The sequence below is a fragment of the Rhinopithecus roxellana genome, chromosome 6, assembly GCF_007565055.1.
Source record: "Rhinopithecus roxellana isolate Shanxi Qingling chromosome 6, ASM756505v1, whole genome shotgun sequence".
In the NCBI taxonomy this organism is placed as follows: Eukaryota; Metazoa; Chordata; class Mammalia; order Primates; family Cercopithecidae; genus Rhinopithecus; species Rhinopithecus roxellana.
Genome location: NC_044554.1, coordinates 95,439,190 through 95,459,035, shown reverse-complemented (window position 1 = coordinate 95,459,035; position 19,846 = coordinate 95,439,190). Strand labels below are relative to the sequence as shown.

General features: G+C 39.5%; 1 protein-coding gene across 1 annotated transcript in view; it reads left to right on the top strand.

The window, feature by feature from the left end:
* The window catches only part of GLI3 (GLI family zinc finger 3), a 277,199-nt gene that overhangs the window by 9,748 nt on the left and 247,605 nt on the right, over window positions 1-19,846 (top strand). The window contains exon 2 of the mRNA XM_030933297.1: window positions 4,839-5,004. Within this exon, the coding sequence (XP_030789157.1) occupies window positions 4,881-5,004 (124 nt within the window). The 5' untranslated portion in view covers window positions 4,839-4,880. The remainder of the gene's footprint in view (window positions 1-4,838; window positions 5,005-19,846) is intronic.

The window sequence follows — 19,846 nt, the reverse complement described above, 5'->3', positions numbered from 1 at the left end:
CTACGCGGCTGCAGACGGCGCTGCGCGGGCCCGGCGCGCCCACTAATGAACCCTCTGCGCCGCCGCCGCGGCCCGGTACCTCGGGAAGGGGTCGCGGGCGCGGGCAAAAGTGGTGAAAGGCGTGAAAAACATCCCTTGCCACCACTGGAAGAAACCAGAACCTGAAGGGAGCTCGACAGGAAAGCGCAGAGAGCGAGCGAGCTTTCAAACAAAATTGGCCATACCCTTACAACCTGAGCAAAACAATTACCATAATCAATGGGGACTCGCCTTTGTAACGATGAAAGTTTGTTTGCGGTTCCCCTGGTCCCCCGCCCCTTGCAGATGTAAGTGACGACTCTAAAGAGGACGACTTGAGGCGTTTGTGTGCAAGTGCTGTGTAATATGTAGGTCCCGGCAAGAATTCGCCAACGTGGTAAAGGTTGCGGTTCTCTTGCGCGCTCTCTGTTCTCTTGCTTGCTTTCAAAAGCAGACCTGCATTACAGCATCACCAGGTCAGTGGCTCCAGGAAGCTTTAAATGCCTTGTGTTGTAAGAGGTTGACGCAGGTTCAGATTTATAATTTAGAAAGAAAAGACCCACCTGCAGTCAGGTTGCAACTAGGAGACGGATTAGATTTAAAATAGGGTCTGAAATTAATTGTGTCCTGGGTTTAGGCCTCGGGGAAATTACAAAAGGTTCAGGGATAGCTGAGTGGGAAAAAGCCTTGACTGTTTGCTTTCAGGAAGGAATGTTTATCTCTCCTTTTACTTATGAAACTTCAAGCTTTAGGAGGGATATACCATTAGAGCAATTTTCCTTGGTTGCTTTTCTCTCGCGCGCTCTCTCTCAGCTGCTGGGACTCAAACATCAGCTACAAACATTTTTCCCCTTAAGCATGAAAAGTCAAGGGGCGTGCCAGCAAATCTTGCATGTAATGTTTCAGTGGTGAAAGGGATTGAAGGAGAATAGTGTGGAGTCCTAAGCAAAGAAACTATATCGGGGGGAAAAGTATCATTTCATTCACATCTGAAACACAGTGGCGTGTTTTCCTCAGGGAAAAGTCTGAAGTGAAGCAGAACTTAAAGTTTTCTCTTGATGCTTAAGTTCTAAATAAATTATACGTCATTATTTTTAAAATTCTAGATTTTACAAGTGTCGTGGAGCTACTGTCCTAGTGGTGTTTCGAGATTCCGTGAGGAATTTCTACTGGCCACTTCGATCCCGAATGCTTCAATGGACCAGCTCAGGACTGACTTTCCAAGCTCCTCTTACTGTTCCCTGAAAATTCCATCACCACAACTCAAAGCGGCCACCTTTTGCCGCTCAGTGACTCTTCACCCACAGTTTGATGAGGTGTGGGCGTCTAGAATGTTAAACTTTCTCCTTTATAACTGACAGGGACAAAGTTGTAAAATAAGCTGATATAATTTATAGGAATGTACAGGAAGCAGATGTCTGATTTGGCACGTTGCCATCTTTATAGCCCAGTTCCAAGCATAAACCACACTTTTAAATAATTAGTTACTAACTAATGAGATCCAAAAATAAGTTGTCAAAATAGAAGAAGGGGGTAGATTGTTGAGTGACCACGGGCCTATTTTTAAAAAACCCATTTCAGACGGGGGTAGGAATTAGTATTCTTTAAGACCATTAATTAGTGTGATTTCAGTCAGTGCCTGGAGCTTTACGTCTTCTCACTTGAGCCTCTCTCTATGGTGATGAGCATTGGGAGGGTTTTATTGCTTTGTTAAAAGAAAGTCCTTTGCCTTGGGGGAAAAACCAACAACTCCACAAAAACCAAGTTTGTCAAGGAATTTTGGGAACTTGTCTCCTGATTCCTATTAATTAGCACCCTCTGCTAAGGAAATGCTTAGTTCTTACTAGGAATCCCATCTCTTAATGGGTTTTTCTGGTCCATTTGCATGTTTCAGTGTACCGTTTTAACATTGTAGACTCTTTACTCAAATACAGCCAATAAAACTGTTATGTGTGTGTCGAAGGGAACAATTATAGTAAATGCTTGTTTATCCCGAATGGCTAAGAATGGAGTGTTTGGATCAATTAAATATTTCTGCTAAAGGTTTTAGTTTTTATAGAATTTGCCAGTTTTCAATGAAACACTGAATATGAAAAGAAAATGTATGTAGCTAAACCAGTGGTGATTGAAATTCAAGACACTGCAGAGTCCTGTAAGTCACAGGGTCATTGATGCGATCATTTATGTACTCAGTAAACATTCTTATGTGACCTAACTGCTGGGAAAGTAGAAACCTTGTCCTCATGGAGCTTACAGTATGGAAAGGGGAGGTGGATGTTCAGCACAGACTTTTCCAGATGAAGAAGAGTTTATCATCATTGTGATGGGTGCTAGGATAGGTTTGTGTAGGGTGTTGGAATTCAGGATTCTAAGGTGCAGTTCATTCATTAGTTCATCCAGTCAGCAAAGACTTCAATGAGTATATACTTCACTGGGTATACAGCAGTGAGCAAAAATAAACGTGTAGAACAGTTGTTCAAGGCTCACGCCTGTACTCCTAGCACTTTGGGAGTCCGAGGCTGGTGGATCACCTCAGTTCAGGAGTTTGAGACCAGCCTGGCCAACATGACGAACCCCATCTCTACTAAAGATGCAAAAAATTAGCTGGGCATGGTGGCAGGCGCCTGTAATCCTAGCTACTTGGGAGGCTGAGGCAGGAGAATCGCTTGAACCTGGGAGGCAGAGGTTGCAGTGAGCTGAGATCAGGCCATTGCACTCCAGCCTGGGCAACAGAGTGAGACTCTGTCTCAAAACAACAACAACAACAACAACAACAACAAAAACAAACTTTAGTGAATCTGACAATTAGTGATGCTTGCTAAAATTGAGGTTCCTGGGTGCTACCCTCCAAGGCAAATGCATTGCAGGAATCTGAATGCTTAGCAAGCACTGTAGAAACGCTGATACAAATAGTTCTTGTACCAAGTGAGAAACGATGCCGATTGTATTGGATTATTCTTGTGGCATACTTTAAAGATGATATTTAAATCAATTTTGAAGGACCATTATAAAAAGTAATTATTCTGAGATTGTTAGAGCTAGAAGGGACCATCAAAGATTTCTCCTTTAAGGTTTCTCTATCCAGATTCTTGGAAAAGCTTTGAAGGTCGGTGATCCCTTAGAAATTAAATGTGTACTTTTGAGTTTAAGGGTATTTTCTGGGGAGAAGCTCTTTAACTTTTAACAGGTTCTTAAAGAAGATGTGTTCCCCCTGCCCAAAGTAAAGGTCAGATCTCACTGCCTGATTCTGTCATTTGACGGATGAGATCACTGAGGCTCAGCAACAGGTTGTTGGCCGTTGTGCACTGTCCAGCTAGCCTCCGGGGAGCGCCATGCAGGTAGCCCTGCCCTTGGGACTCACACACGTTGGCTGCACTCAGAAGGGAGATCTCAAGCCCCCTTTTCTGTTGTATAAGACTTTGTCAGTGCCCTTTGAGGGGTGTCTCTGAATTTGGAGTGGATCTTACAATTGATATGTAAATTTAACTTAGTGCTTCTTTTTTCTTTTTTATTCTACAAAGCTGTTCTTAAATAACTTGTGTGTTTTACAATGAATGACACTGGATAATCTCAGAAAAGAGATGGAAGTGAGTGGAAGAGCTGGTGTTACAGTGTGCCATGTGGCCTCTGGTTCTTAAACATTCTAGTTACTTGAATTCCAGATCAAGGAGGAATTTATTATGCAATGAAGAGCTTGCAGTTCCCTTGCAAATATGTGTTAAAGTAGACTGAAAATATTTTACCTTGTATTTTAACTTTTTTAGTTGATCAAGCAGTTACTTATTTCATTTCACTCACCGCTGCTGTGATTGACGATGTCGACATCTACTAAATGTAGAAAAATAAGCAAGGTGGCCAGACCAAAGAAATGCCTTCTACGAAAGTTGCAATCTAGATAACATGAAGAAAACATGCTAGAGAGGCTCCTTTTCCTTTTTTATTGTATTCTTTGTAGGTGTAGAACATGACTGCATAAAGGAACATGAAGCAGAGTGAAAATTGATGAATGATGAGTTAGGGCGATTATCACATGAATGAAGCCAGTGAAAGACAGACCTACTGAACCTGCCTTTAGCTGACTTTTAATGTTTCCTAAGTGAGCCCAGTCTTTGCAAAGACCTTTCAACTTTTCCATGTGGAATCAAGAGCATGTTGTTCTATTACCTTTGTCTTAAAAATGTGACTTAAATGAACTGAAATATTCTCATGCTTTAAGGAGGTTAAAGAGTATAGCTTACCTGAATGAATTAGGATTAAGAGGTATATTGCAATTCAGATATCTTTATGAAAGAGGCAAAAATCACTGAACTGCTTGGCCTGAATTATCCTCTGATTCAGAATTTAGAGTAGGCCTTCGATGTTAGAAATTGTCAGACTCTCTTTAAAAAATCTAATTAATAATTAACCTTCCCCTGCTTTGGAAGTTGTTCAAATGCCCCTTCCTGTAAAGCTGGCCACCTGAAGAGACATTTGCAGATGTGGCTTTAAAAAGTAATATGACACTTGTTTCACATGATAGACACAGTTGCAAATTGAGATTTTTAGACTATTTGATACCAAATGCTCAGTAGGGATTTGGGAAAAGTACCACATTATGGGCATTTCCCTCAGTTCTCTTTTTTTGCATGTGTAGAGTTTCACTGGTTTGTTAAACTTTGAGACATTTTTGCCAGAAAACCTGTGAAGTGTCATCTACATTTTGAATTTCCTAAAGCTCTAGGCTTTTCTCAGATGACAGGTGAAGTGGACTTTTGAAAGTTTTTTTTTTTTTTTTTATTTCCACTGTTTTGGAAAGTTGATGGCTCTGTTGTTTTCTTTAGGGCATTTTTGGTCGAAGAGAGCTGAAGTAATGAGAAGACATCATGGAGGCCCAGTCCCATAGCTCCACGACCACTGAAAAGAAAAAAGTTGAGAATTCCATAGTGAAGTGCTCCACTCGAACAGATGTGAGCGAGAAAGCCGTTGCCTCCAGCACCACTTCTAATGGTGAGCAGCACAGGGATTACCAGCAGCCCAGCCTGGAGTCATTTCTGTGTTCTCTGCATTCCTTGTGAATTGAGCGTTTGCACCTGGACCAGTGTTTGTTCTAGGAGAGGCTAAAGAAAGCAAATGGGGCGGGGGTGGGGGGGGCGGCGTGGGGGACATGGAATTTAGTAATCTCTCTTTTGGCACTCAACCTACACGTTGACTTCCAAACTTTCTAATTTGAGATGTAAATGTGATAGGTTATTTATTATCAGAAGTTCCTGTTTTGGCATTTTGGAAATCATCTTGACGAGTCTGGCAAGAGTTCAAAATGCTTTGTGTTGCATATGGATCATCTATACTACTCGGAATAATTAGTACAAAAGACACAAAAGTTGTCTTGTCAAAATTAGTGACAGGACAGGAGTCTCCCCCAGCCCCAACTTTAAGTAGTCTACTTTAAAGGATTTTAAGAAGTGTTAATGATTGAACCTCAAGGTAATGTTAGTATCTGAGATGCAGGTTTTGTTGTTAGCTTATAAAAATTTAATGTACTTATTTGTGTTCAGAGATAACACAGAGCCACTGTTCCTGTATTCTGTATTTTTAAATTTTAAGCAAAATGTTGAGAGGCATTTCAGTTCAAGCATGGAGTGTTGAAAATAAATTCCAGAGCCTCCCTGGTACAAACAGACTGAATACGTTAATGGTAACCTTCACTTCCTGTCCCTGCTGTTTCTCCATTGTGGGCCACTAATGCCTTTCCTTCTTGTAGATTTCATAGCCATTCCTGGCCTCGCTGAATTTCTCTGCTTCTCCTTGGGCCTTTAGGAAGAATGAGCTGGCCCGTTCTCCTAGTTCCTGGACACTGCGTATCTGGGCACACTGATTTGTATGAGCCAACCTGCTATTCTTATATTTTCTATATTCCAAGACAGGTTTTACTAGATTGATTTACATGTTTTTACGTCCACTTGGAGAGTCAGAATCTCCTTTGGAAGATAACTCCAGTCCAGAACGTTAGACTCTAAGGACAGATACTTCCAAGCAGCCTGACCACTTCTCTCTGGGCCCCTCCTTGTCTGCTGAGAGCCTGTGCTTCTCACCTGCACTTCTTCACCCAGTTTCGTGAGTGTGCATTGCTGGCTGCACTGGGTAGGGCAGGAGCTGGCTCTTAAAACTACTGGCAAATGACTTCAGTTTTAAAATGACTTCAGTTTTAAATTGTTTTAAATTGATCCTTAAATCGTTTTAAATTGATCCTTAGGGAGATGTGTTTATGTCTTAGTTAAAATAATGAATTTACATATATGTGAAAGTATTTCCTCCTTTATTGATGGTATTTAAAGTCAAGACTGGTGCTTATTTTAACTGAGCCATAATATGGCATTTTTCATCCAATGTGGTTATAGAAGGCATTTCTCCTTAAAAATATGTTACCTTGGTTTCTTTTTTCTGGAATTGGTAAAATTTAGGCAAATTTATTATTTTAGAAATAGAATCAGTATATGCAGTGTTGGTTATTTGGTAATTTTTATGGTAATTCTGTAGGAATAAATGCTTCCTACGTATTTGGCTTCAGGAACATCAGCTTTTGGTTATCTTTATAGTTTGTGTGAGTGTACATGCCTGTGTGTCAGGGTGTGAGTGAGTGTGCGTGTGTACGGGGTGTGAGTGTGTGAGGATATGTGTGAGTGTGGGCAAGTGTATGCGTGAGTGTGTAGGTGTGTGGGTGTGTGTGGTAGGGGTAACTATGGGCATGCATGTGTGTGAATGTGAGAACAGGCAAGAACAAGTGCATGGCAGAAGATGTTGCTGCGCTGCATGGAGCCTGCAGAAGCGCCTCTCGTGTTTATGAATCTCACCTGCATGGCCACAGAGTCTCAGTCTTATGAAGATACTGTTGTTTGTGCCACTCCCACACCTAGACACATTCTCAGGAGGTTTTCCACTGCAGCTGCATTTGTCTTGAGTTGCTCTTGGACCTCGGGTTTCCCTCATGATTCTGTTGAGGGTGATTGGGAACAGAACTAACCTGACCAGCCCCACAACAGCCAGGAAGCTACGAGATAAAACTAGCCAGAGAAGGAGCAGTCATGATTTACAAATGTTAGTGCTACAGTGTTAAATAATCACCTGTTTCCTCAACCCCACTCCACTGGCTTCCTGCCCTGATCAGTTTGTGCCCTTGAGCCCACATTTTCTCCTAAATGTGTATGAATCCTGTCCTGTTTGGGGGCAGACACTCATTGGTCAAACTTGCAGGGAGCATGCCTAAATGATAGCTGTCCTGGAAATCCGGCGAACTCTGATCAGTTTTTCAATGTTCCTGTTTCTTCTAAGAGATTTAGTGTTTTATATTTTGGAACAAAAATCAAATAAAAGAAAAATGGACGTGGTGTTTTTAAATATGGATTGCAAGCCGACAGGCAGACTCTTGGAAAACAAATTTAAAGAGAGGAACAAGTAAAAGAAAGGACAATAAACCTTTTGCTTTGTGTATGTGATGCTAATAATTACCATGGTCTTTTTTACAGAGTCCTCTACAGTTTTCATCTAACTAGTTCAGCGCCTCTTTACAGTCCCAGGATTATGCTGAGGGGCATGGATTGCTGGAAGCGCAGAGGCCCTTTCTTCTGCAGCCTGGTCACCTGCTGCCTCTGCACTCAGTCTTGATCACAGGGACTGGTGTGTGGGCTTTGGACCTGCCCCTGTCTGGATTTAGAGTTCGTGGGGTGCAGGCTTTCCAAGTTGGGACACTATTTGTGTGCTGACTGGTGGCTGACATCGCCGTGGCCCTCCATCCTTCTGTCCATCCGTCTGTCCCTCTGTCCCTCTTCCTATCTTTTCTATTTTTCTCTATAAATATTTCATAAATGCTTGGACCCCTGCACTGAGGCTATTCGTAGAAAGGAAAACAGAATCATGTGGATGCTGTAACAGGTAGTACTGATTGCTACTGTTTCCAGAAGGGTTCTTGTGTTTCCTTTACAAAGCCCTGAACTATATCCATTTGTAACTGAACAATTAAAAATGAGTTCAGTTTCAGCCAGGTGCGGTGGCTCACACCTGTAATCCCAGCACTTTGGGAGGCCGAGGCAGGCAGATCACCAGGTCAGGAGATCGAGACCATCCTGGTTAACACGGTGAAACCTGTCTCTACTAGAAATATAAAAAATTAGCTGGGCGTGGTGGCGGGTGCCTGTAGTCACAGCCACTCAGGAGGCTGAGGCAGGAGAATGGCGTGAACCCGGGAGGTGGAGCTTACAGTGAGCCAAGATCGCGCCACTGCACTCCAGCCTGGGTGACAGAGCCAGACTCTGTCTCAAAAAAAAAAAAAAAAAAAAAAAAAAAAAAAAAAAAAAAAAAAGAGTTCAGTTTCAAAAACCAAATGAATGTGATACCTGCATTTTCTTTCCTATCCACCATTTCATGACTAAAGTCACACAAATGAACAAAAAGTTTTGTTACTGGCTGAGTTATTGGTGAGGTTGCCTTAATTAACTTTTCCAGCCATTCTGTGGTGCAATTTGTTCTTCATTGTGAGCTTCCCAGCCAAACCACTCACATTCCACTGCGTGTCCTTACAGATCTGTTTTCGTACTTTTCTCAACGGAGTATCTGCTCCTGGAATAACATTCATATGGAGTTTTGTTTAAACATACGCAGACCCACAACCCAAAGGTATAGTTCAGAAAACTTGAACAGCTTTTTAAAGAAGTATTTGCCACTTTACACTGAAATTTAAAATAATGCAAGTGAAAAACTGTGTTGTAGAACTTGTATGACAAAAAAAAGCAAGCCAAACTTGATTTTTGTAACATTTAAGAACCTATATCAACATATAAAGCCTTCAGTAACCCTTATGCAGGAAGTACAGTGTACCCATAGTTTAATGTGCCCATGGTTTGATTTTAAATTTTAGTGTTATATTTGAAGTGTAAATAACAAAGGAGATGGCATTTAGTTTTCTGAATTATTTAAGTACAGTTGTGATTTAAGTGATCATTTGTGGCATTTCACATGGTGGCTTTCCCATAGAAAGTATGCATGCGGATCTTAGGTGTGATTGTTGACTTTAAAATGTCCAAGTCCATTAATGTGTGAAGACTGTAAGTAAAATGGCTTAATACTTAATAATCTCTTTTTGGTATAGATTCATTACTTCATAAGCTACATGTTGTGTTTTCTAAATAATAAGAGTTTTTTAATGTAAATCTTCCAATGTTCTACATATTCTCATTCTCTTACACAGTTTTTTTTCATTGATTTACAAATACTGACTTTTCAATTTGAAGTGTTTTGCCTCATTTTTGGCCCATGATTTTGTTTTAAAGGAGTAATTCGATAGTTTTTATTAATCTACAACTCAGCTTTAAAAAAGAAACTAATGATAAACGTATGTAGGCCGTGGTCTTGGGGATCTTTTATCAGATCTGATAGTTACTGGAAACATACTTTAAAGTGATAGAAAGCAGAAATTATTATCCTAACGCTGATGCAATGTGAAACCAAAGTTGATAGATTAATGATGCAAAGGAAGTTCCCTGTTCACTTTGATTCTTTCAAAAAGAAGAATTTGGTTCTTTGCTTAAAAAATTATTTTCTTCAAGGTTTGTAAGGGGAAAGTGTTATGGTCTGCAAATTCCTAAGGAGATGCTTTTTTTTTTTCTTCTTTGCATTAACTTTTGGTTACTTCTTGGCCTTGCGATTTGCTTTTAAACTGTCCGTTGCATGGGTGTTATTAGGTTGGTGCAAAAGTAATTGCGGTTTTTGCCTTTAAAAGTAATGACAAAAACTGCAATTACTTTTGCACCAACCAATGGTTGTGATGTCTGTTGGTCTTCTAGCTGGGAGTAAGATGGCTTTGAGTTTTGTTGGAAGTTTGAAATTCATCTGCTATTCCTCACCATGAGCTCTTGTCTCCTTGACTTTTTTTAATGGTAAGAGTATATGTGCCAGTTCTGCTCTGAAATGGGCAGGCAGTTCACGCCATAAAGACCATAGGTTGTGAGTTTTTAGTTTCTTGTTTCTATAGAGGTCCAACCCCTTTTCTTTGCCACATCCCATTTCCTGGCACGTGACAGATAAGTGGAAAGGATGTTCAGATAAAATGGATTTCAGATTATAGGATGTTCATTCGTAGCACACACAGGTTCTGGGATCTGAAAGCTTGATTGGAGTTCTGACAACATGAAGGAGTAGCCATGTGAGTGTGGGCAGATTAACTTTTCAGCGTTCCAGTTTCCTCATCAGTTTAGCAAGATAATAGTAAGACCTACTTCACACTTCACAGGTTGCCATGTCATAAACATATAGGAAGGACTCTGCAAACGTTAGCCATTGCTATTAGGACAAAGCATGCTGGTGAGTTAAACATTATGAATCCAAAACAGAAAGATTGTGTTGTCTTGAACATACACATCAGTTTTCAAATTAAGGGAAACATGTTTGGCAAAAGTAATGGTGAATTTGCTGGACTCAGATGTCTGAAAAATAGTTCAAGATGTTTCACAAATCCCAAATGTGACCAAGTTTGCACATCTTAAGGAGGGATGGATTAAAAAAACAAAGTTTCTGTAAACTTCCTTCTAAATGCCTTCTTAAATTGGAAAATAGGGAAGATAATCTTGGGAATATTTATTTCGGTTTCCTCAACCTCAAAAGCTAGTGTTGTACTGATTATATGCTATTGCATTAGAAGCAGCATATATATATCCTTTTTTCTTGATTATTTTCCTGGGTTGAACTGGTGGTTTGTGCTGTATTCAAATTAGATTTTATTTTTTATAAAGAGTTTTTATGTTTATAAACAAACTAACGGAAGACAAATATTCTGATTCTAATAAGAGCCCCAGCTCTCTTGAGCTCCAAACTCACATGTCCTGTACTCTGGTTACCACTGTGTTCTTTATTTTGGCTAAGTATATCACCTTTCCTGTGGTCAGCCAGGCTTGAAACCGCACCATCACCTTTGACCCCCCCTTCTCTCCTGCTCCCATGTCCTACCGGTTTTGAGGTCCTATTAGATTTTCCTCTGTAATTACTTGCTCGTGTGTCTCTTCAGGCCAACCTACTGTACTGTGTGGTGAAAACCCTCACACCTCATGCTTAGATGATTAAAATGGCCTTCTGTCTAATCACCTTGGCTTTCATGTCCATTCTTGTCATACATGGGACTTGCTTCTGTCAAATTAGGCTTATTACAGTTCTGCTTATGCCACACCCCTGCTCTGAAAGCTCCAGTGACTCCCATCTACTTGTAGAATAAAGTTCAGTCTTTGACTTAACATTTAGGTATCTTCTAAAATCTGGCCCCAGTCTGACAGTCCAATCTGATATGTTCAGAAGTAGATATGCTACTATCCCATCCCATAACCTATGCTTTAGTTAAATTCAAGGGCTCTTGGCCTTTTGTCCATGTGTTCCTCCATAGAAGTGTTTTGCTAACACCAATGCATGTTTAAAGTCTCAAATGTGAATACGTCCCCAGTCTCTTTTTCTCCTCATAAGGTCTTGTGTCCTTTGGGGAACTAATAACACTAGATTTTTTTTATTTTTAAAATTATTATTATTTTAAGTAATAGACTTTGTGTTTTAGAGAGGTTTTAGGTTTACAGAAAAATTGAGCAGAAGATAGAGTTCTCATATACCCCCTCATATATACTTTCCCCTGTTATTAACATTTTACATTAATGTGGTACATTTGTTACAACTGATGAACTGATATTGATGCACTGTTATTAACTTTCCATCATTCACATTGGGGCTCACTCTGTTGTACAGTTCTATGGGTTTTGACAAACGTATGTCACATATCCACTACTGCAGTATCCTGCAAAATACTTTCAATGCTCTAAAGATCCTTCATACTCCACCAGTTTATCTTGTCCCTTCCTTCATAGCACTCAAGTTTTACATTTTACTTAAACTTCTTGAGAGTAGCACCTGGGTTTTCTACCTTACCCCTTCCCTGCTCACATTCAGTGTTTTTGCTGAGAGGGCCTCAGCAGATACTGAATAAGCCTGTAAATCACAACACTTTGAGACAGGAGGGCAGGGGGCATGTGTAACACAGCAGTAGTGTTGTGCAGTTAAGCCAGGGTTTGAGCCCTATCCCTACCACATAATTGCTGTGTGATCGTGGGCTAAGTACTTAACCTCTCTGACTCTGGCACAGAGAGTACCCAAACATATTAGCTATTGATAGTAATAGTAATATGACTCTTGTGGGTATTATTTGCCAGGATTAAATTTATTGATGCTTTTCATCTCACTCTTTTCAGCATAATATCATTTGTTAGTATTCTCTAAATGGTTCAGCTTTAATCTGATTGAGATAATTAGAAGGATTGGCTAATAGGAAATCCTTACATGAGGTTGGTTATCAGGGTCTAGCTTGACAGTCTAGAGTTAGGGAACAATATCTTAAATCACTGGTCCTGAAATTGGCACAAGTTGGGATTTTAGCTATTGGATTTCTCCTCAAAAAGAACAATTCCTGGGATAAATACATATCAGATAAACCAGGAATAAATATCACTCCCATTTTTCAAATTTAAGAGCAAAAAAAAGTCACAGCATGATGTTTTGTTTGGATGGGATGTTTCTGGGTTGCCTTTGATTACTTGTGATCATGGGGTGTGAATATTTCAAATTTCCAGAAACAAGCTGCTCAGAATCAGAAACAACCACTAAATAGTGGATGCCTAAGGGGCAAAACGGTGATTATGGGAAGAAAATCTCCCTCTGGAGAGGTAGTTGGTGGCCTATCACTACCTCCTGCTCTGACCCTCAAGGTCGAGGAAGGCTTGCTTTTCCAGGCAGCTTTGGGGAGACTGGGTGATGGTAAAAGCAAAAAACTCCTTGTTATCTTGTTTACGTAGAAAAGTTTCCAGATATGTCTGCTTTAGTTTATTATTGGGTAAAATGTGCATACAATAAAATTCACTCTTTGTGGTGTGCAGTTCTATGAGCTTTGAAAATCAGTAAGTTCACATAGCTACCACCACCATTGAGACACAGAACAGTTCCAGCACCTCCCCCAAATTTTGACCAATACGTGTGCTTTAAACTCAGCTCAGTAACGCATGTGATATGAGTCCCCAGTAATGACAGAAAGCATAGGAACTTCAGTAGCTGCTTGATGCTGTGTTTATTTCACATTTAAAAAAAAAATGTTTCTTTTGGGTCCTGTTAGCAAAACTTAGTGTTAGTTTTTTTTTCTATTTAAATATCTTATGTTGAATTTGTAGTAGAACGAAAATCTTTTTGAAAACTGTTCAGAAATCTATAACCTAGAGCATCTGCTATTTTGAATCTTTTTTTTTTTTTTTAGCATCCAGTGAATGTACATTTTAGGCCAATTTAAAATTCCGTTTTATGTTTAAAACTACAAGACAGCCATGTTAAAGGGCTTTTTGTTATTGTTTTTGTTACTTTAAATTAATTATGTGAGAAAATTAGAATCTGAACACTTAATGCAGCTATAACTTAGAGGGAAAATACCAAATGCTTTGCTATTTTTTTCTTTGTATCTTTTTGTTTTTTGGAAACATCTTTCCCCTTTCTCCTTTACTTATATAGATTGGACTTTGTGTCAGGTAGACAGAGTTTTTATATTAAGTTATTCCTAGTGCAATTTAGTCTATTTTTTTTTTTTCTTGCCTGCTCTTTTTTCCCTTTCTTCGACTCTTTCCTCTTCCTGGTCCCTTTCTTCCTTTCTCTTTTTTTTTCTTTAGTTGTAGAAAGTTGAGTTCCATCCCAATTATTAAATCTTAGGAGACCATTCCCACATGGTTCCGTAAATGGTAGCTTCATCCCGCGTTCTTTCATCTCTTTCCCTGCTCTCTGGCTTGACAGTTGAAAAGGTCTGACTGTGCCACACAATGGTTTGATTGGTTTCTCTGGGGGAGACTTTTCCCTGCCTCATCATTCGCCAGGCAGGTGGACCAGAAAGTCTCTTGATTCTTTTGTTGCCTCTCAAAGTCCGAGGTCTTTGACTGAATAAATCTGCCGTCATGGGATAATTTGCTAAAAGGAGACTGAAAGATGTGAGAGAAAAGCCTCACTACTTGGGTGCTGCATTAATGAAATAACAGGGCCTTGGAGTTTGCAATTGAAAAATCACCAGGAATGCAATGGGTGGAGACGGGCTTCTTTTATTTCCCATAATAAACTTTTAGTTCTATCATTTAAAGCATGCCTGTCCCTTTGCTTGCCTGCAGGCCAGAGTGTGTTTGCATTTGTACCCATGTTTAAGGGTTTCTGGGGACAGCCCTGCCTGGCTGGAAGCCGTTTGGGTGCTGTGTCTAGTTAGTCATTAGATTATTACTAGTGGATGGAAAGAATTCCATATGACAGAACTAAGGTTGAGTTAACACAGGACGAAAAGTAATTTACAGATAGGCTGTCCCCAGCCATCTTTGTAGCCCCTGATAAGGTTTCATTTCAGAATGGATAGGCGACATTTCCACTTACGGGCCCATTCTGCGACACCTGTGATAACAGCTTCTGGATCCTAATTGAAATTGGTTTCAAAATGGATTTTCACTTTTCTCTGTCTGTGGAAAATATTGAATGGACTCAGAGCTGCCACAGAGAACCCCAGACCTTGGAAAATGGAGCGGGAAGCTAGGATCATCTTTCATAACAGTGTCGATGATATGACAGTTTTGTTATCTGTCTTATTAATGAAATCATTGATCACCTGATGAGGGAGATAATAAACTACATTTCACCACCAGTCACGAAGCTCAATTAGACTGCTATTACAAATAGGGAGGGGGAGAAAACAACCATGGAACAAATGTAGAAAAGGTCAATTAAAACTTTTCATTCCCAAAGTGACCATTTCAGAGGAGAACATGCTGAGTGACTGCAATGCAAGTATTTTGAAATTGTAGCGGTTAACATTATATTCAAGGACTTTCTTCTTGGCCAATGTAGAGTAACTGGCAGTTTTATTAAGTAAAATTTTATTTCTCAAATACTACTTGTTTCATTATGTAAAATTCGGAAGTAGAAGGAGAAGTCCTGCTTTGTTTAAATGCATCGTAATGGGGAAAATGGGAGAACAAAATCCACAGATTCTTTCCCTCCCCACATGGTGAGGGGATTTGGGGCCAGCCCCGGGTAGGTGTGTTGGGTAAGGAAGAACACACTGAAAGGCTCGTAACCTAGGTTCTTTGAAAGAAAAGTAGCTTATTATCCCTTCCTCTCTTAAAGTGCTTTAGGAATCCTAGGAAGATGAGACGGGAATTAGGTTTGGATTTAATGAGGTGGCTCTATTGTTTGGTGTTGGGCTGCTCTGGAATGTGCTCTCTGTTCCTCTTGAAGGAAGGGAAGAGATGCTGATGACCTCTCATGTTTCACGGTGAATTGTATTCCTAGGTGTTTCTCCATTCTCTGTGCCAGCAAGGATCAATCCATCCCATCTGAGCTTGAAAGAGGAGCTGTGATCAAAGGCGCTAATGATGTCACTGATCTCTGGTGATTGATTAGGAGCAGAAGTTCTGGAGAACTCGGCCTTTCCTTATAATTTCAAATTCATTAGTGTCTGTTAGGGTTGCTAGCTCTCAATCCACAAAATTAGAAAAATGAATGATACAGAAAATAGTTTTGTTTTTCTTTATCTATGACTATTTTTTAAGCTTATTGGAACCATGGTTACATTTTATAAGCAACCTTTCCCTTTTAGATATATTGCAAAGAAATGGAGTCTTCTTTATAAATTGGGTTAATTTTTTGGAATTTGACACACAAATTGGGAAAAATATTTGGGAGTGAAATATTTTACATCGTTTCCAAAGCAGTTTAGTCATATACAGATAATTACATGTTAGATAATCCTAAAATATATTTAAGTGTTTTATTAACTTGGAAATTCAAGAGTTTCTTACGTGGATTTTAAAATCCTTTGAGTTATTTTTGTGGAACTACCTAATATTTTCCCCTTGTCATTCAAGAGGATGAGTCATTTCTGTGTGCGTATTTATCTTTAAAAATAAAAACAAATGCATTTCATGCCAAGAGATGACAATCTTACAATTGGGAGAGATGCAACTTGAAAGGAAAAAATAAAAAGCAAGAGGGAGAGAGATAGAGCGAGATGTCTCTTTCGGGAACTGCTCACGACTGTAACCATTGGCTTATATCCACCTAGAGTAGGGATTGATTGCAAAAGCATCGGAAAAAATTCTGTTTTGGAAGGCACTGCAGCTCAAGAAATAAAAGTTGAATGGAAAATGGAGAACGTAAATTATTATTAAGGTTACTATTACCTTATTGGTTTGCTGTTGGTTGTCAAGGACTCTTGCTTCATGCTTGCTTATGGCTAATTCCTTTCACAGCAGATTCATTTTGAGGACTGCTCTGAGCAGAACTGATAAATGTGTTTATGGTCAAGGATGAGTATAATTAAGAGAAGAGATGGTGCAAATGAACCTTTCGGGGAGATGGTGTGGCAATTATGAATACTAGGCTTTAATTAATGTCGAAGACTCCCCTTTCACAGAATATTTTTTGTTTTAGTGGCAATGATAAGAAAACTAATCTGAGACCCCTACCTATAACCCAAAGAGAACTTCTAGAAAGATTAGAACAATGGCATGATTGAAATAATGGAACTTCCATCAGTTTTAAACATTTTCTGGTAAAATATGAAGCTATATAATTGAAGATTTCTTCCAAGCATTTGAAAACCAGAAAACATACAGTGGTCCATTTCACATTAAGTTTAAATTCAATCTTTCCTAAAATACTAATGTTTCTAGGCTTGTTTTCAAATCCTGGCAAGTTTGAGAGCAGTAGAAAAGTTTCTTTCCTATAAACGTTGACAGCAGTTCCTGTGTAGGCTAACAATGTTTTATAAATAGAGTTTACTTAGCAAAAACCATATGTATGCCCAGTGAAATAATCTCACATTTATTTACATTTTGATTTATAGAAAACATGTGCCCTCTGACAAAGCCTTTTGGCTCTTTTCCGTAATTAAAAAGAATCATGCTAGAAAAAACAGCTACCATCTTAATGGGAAACTTTTTCACATAAATTCAAAGCACTTTCTTTGATCGGCTTCACACAAAATTAGAATATTTTTACCCATCTGTTTGGCCCAGAAAACTGGATGACTCAGGAAAACAAAACAAAAAAAAAGATGCTCATAAATCTCTCAGTTGTCTGTCTACATGTGTATTCACACACACCCATGTCAGCATACATATTGGTTGAATATTGGGGAATCCAAGGATTAAACAGGCTGGTGCAGTGTTACAGAAGAAAAATTTCTCTTGTTGCTTGTTCTTCCCACTGACTAGTGTTGGTTTAACCCAAGGTAGTTTGTTGGTTTTTCTAGATTGAAGAGGAAACATGGTCCTACATGTACCTATTACTAGGCCTTCATCTGGATATCTGCAAAGTATCTGCCCTGATTCTCTTCAACAACAACAGATTGTAAAGAGAGAGAGGGATAAGAAGACAATTTGCAAATCTCTTGTCACTCCCCTTTTCTTCATGAGAAAAAAGAAAAAAAGATATGATTTTAAAAAAGCGTATTTTATTTTTGTTTACTGCTTTTTCAAAAAGTTCAGAGTTGCAAGTGAGGTGTAGAAGAGAAAAACCCTTTCTTAATAAAGAAGTGATAATATTAGCTGGGACCAGGCTACGAAATACTGCTGAGTCACTGTTCCAGACTAGATCCGTGGTATTTGCACTGCTCTGGGGGCCGGGAGGTTGGTGGTGGGGAGAAAGTGAGTCTCTATCAAATATAGAAACTTTATAATACTTGGATATACTAATAATACAAGTATAATTCTTACAGATAAATGCTAGCATAACTTTGTACCTTATTTTAACTTGTGGAGGGAGGGGGCTTTCATTTTTGAATAGAAGTGAAGGATTATATGTGCTTAAAAAAAAGAGTAAAATTTTTATAGAAATTCTCTCTTGTGGTGATAATGTCAGTTTTCAAGGTCTAGGAAAGCATAGCTCCTGCCTCTGTAAACAAATACCATTGACCACAGTGACAACCACTTGAAGCCCAATAAGATCTAAGGGAAATGAACCATCTTCGACAGCAGGGCATCTTCACCAGTAATCCCAGAACCCTTGACCTTGTGGAGAGGCATCTGAGAATGGGGGAACCCCTTTGGAATTATTTTACATAGCACTTTATGGACATGGGCCTATTCCCTTTTTTTATTTCAGATTCTTAAAGAGATATATGACCCAGCATTTGCCAGAGGCTCTCCTTTACAGGGAGTATTTGGAGCTCTAACTTTCTCTTGGAAAATTTTGGTTGAATGATTAGAATTCTCTTTGGAGGAATGATGATCTGTAAGAGCGAGACTCTGTCTCAAAAAAAAAGAGAGAGAGAGAGAACCCCTCAGTGATAGGAAACGAGGAGCTGAGTCTTTCTCATATACAACATGATGTGATTACATAGTTGTAGCCTAGCTAACTTTGTAGTTGGTTGCACATTAAGAATTCAAAAGATCCTGCCTGCGCATCACTTTATCTGTGAAAATGAAGGACTTGGGTCATGTGATTTAAAGAGCTCTCTCTCTCCCTTCATATTCTTGATATTCAAGTCTCTATGACACGGGCTCCAATTTCCACAGGAATTTTGCAGAATGTAAAATGAGAGGAAAGATATCCCATAAATAAGGGGAGCTGGAGAGGAATGAGTTAATATAATTTAAGTTTAGAATAGGAAATTCAGAATTTTAAATTAAGCTGTGTACATCACATGTATGGGTCCATCTTGGGTTAAAAGCCACCGAAGATTTTGTTTAGGCCAAAATGTACCATCACATTGTTTAGTCAAATACTATTCCAGAGACCAGGTGTGGTGGGCCACACCTGTAATCCCAGCACGTTAGGAGGCCAAGGAAGGAGGACTGCTTGAGGCCAGGAGTTTGAGGCCAGCATGGGCAACATAGCAAGACCCTGTCTCGACCCAGCCATCCCACTACTGGGGATATACCCAAAGGATTATAAGTCATGCTGCTATAAAGACACATGCACACGTATGTTTATTGCAGCACTATTCACAATAGCAAAGACTTAGAATCAACCCAAATGTCCATCAGTGACAGGCTGGATGAAGAAAATGCACATATACACCATGGAATACTATGCAGCCATAAAAAAGGATGAGTTCGTGTCCTTTGTAGGGACATGGATGCAGCTGGAAACCATCATTCTCGGCAAACTATCGCAAGAACAGAAAACCAAATACCGCATGTTCTCACTCATAGGTGGGAATTGAGCAATGAGATCACTTGGACACAGGAAGGGGAACATCACACACTGGGGCCTATTGTGGGGAGGGCTGGGGAGGGATAGCATTAGGAGATATACCTAATGTAAATGACGAGTTAATGGGTGCAGCACACCAACATGGCACATGTATTCATATGTAACAAACCTGCATGTTGTGCACATGTACCCTAGAACTTAAAGTATAATAATAATAATAAAAAAGAATACCCAGGCCTCTGCTAGCCTAATAGAACCACCTTAGTCTTCCAAGTCCCAAACGTTGTATGTCCTGGGGTCAGTGACAGGACCCATTTTTAAGTACATTGACCTGGGAATGACCATTCATCTTTTTTGGGGAAATAACTAAAAGATATTTTATTACTGGTATTCCTATGTGAAATGTGGAATAAAATATATCTTATATAAATAAATTTTTTAAAAAAGACCCTGTCTCTACAAAAAAATTATTAAAAAGTTAGCTGGGCATGGTGGCACCTGCCTGTAGTCCCAGTTATTTAGGAGGCTGAGGTGGGAGGATCGCTTGAACCAGGAGGTCAAGGCTGCAGTGAGCTATGATCATGCCATTGCACTCCAGCCTGGG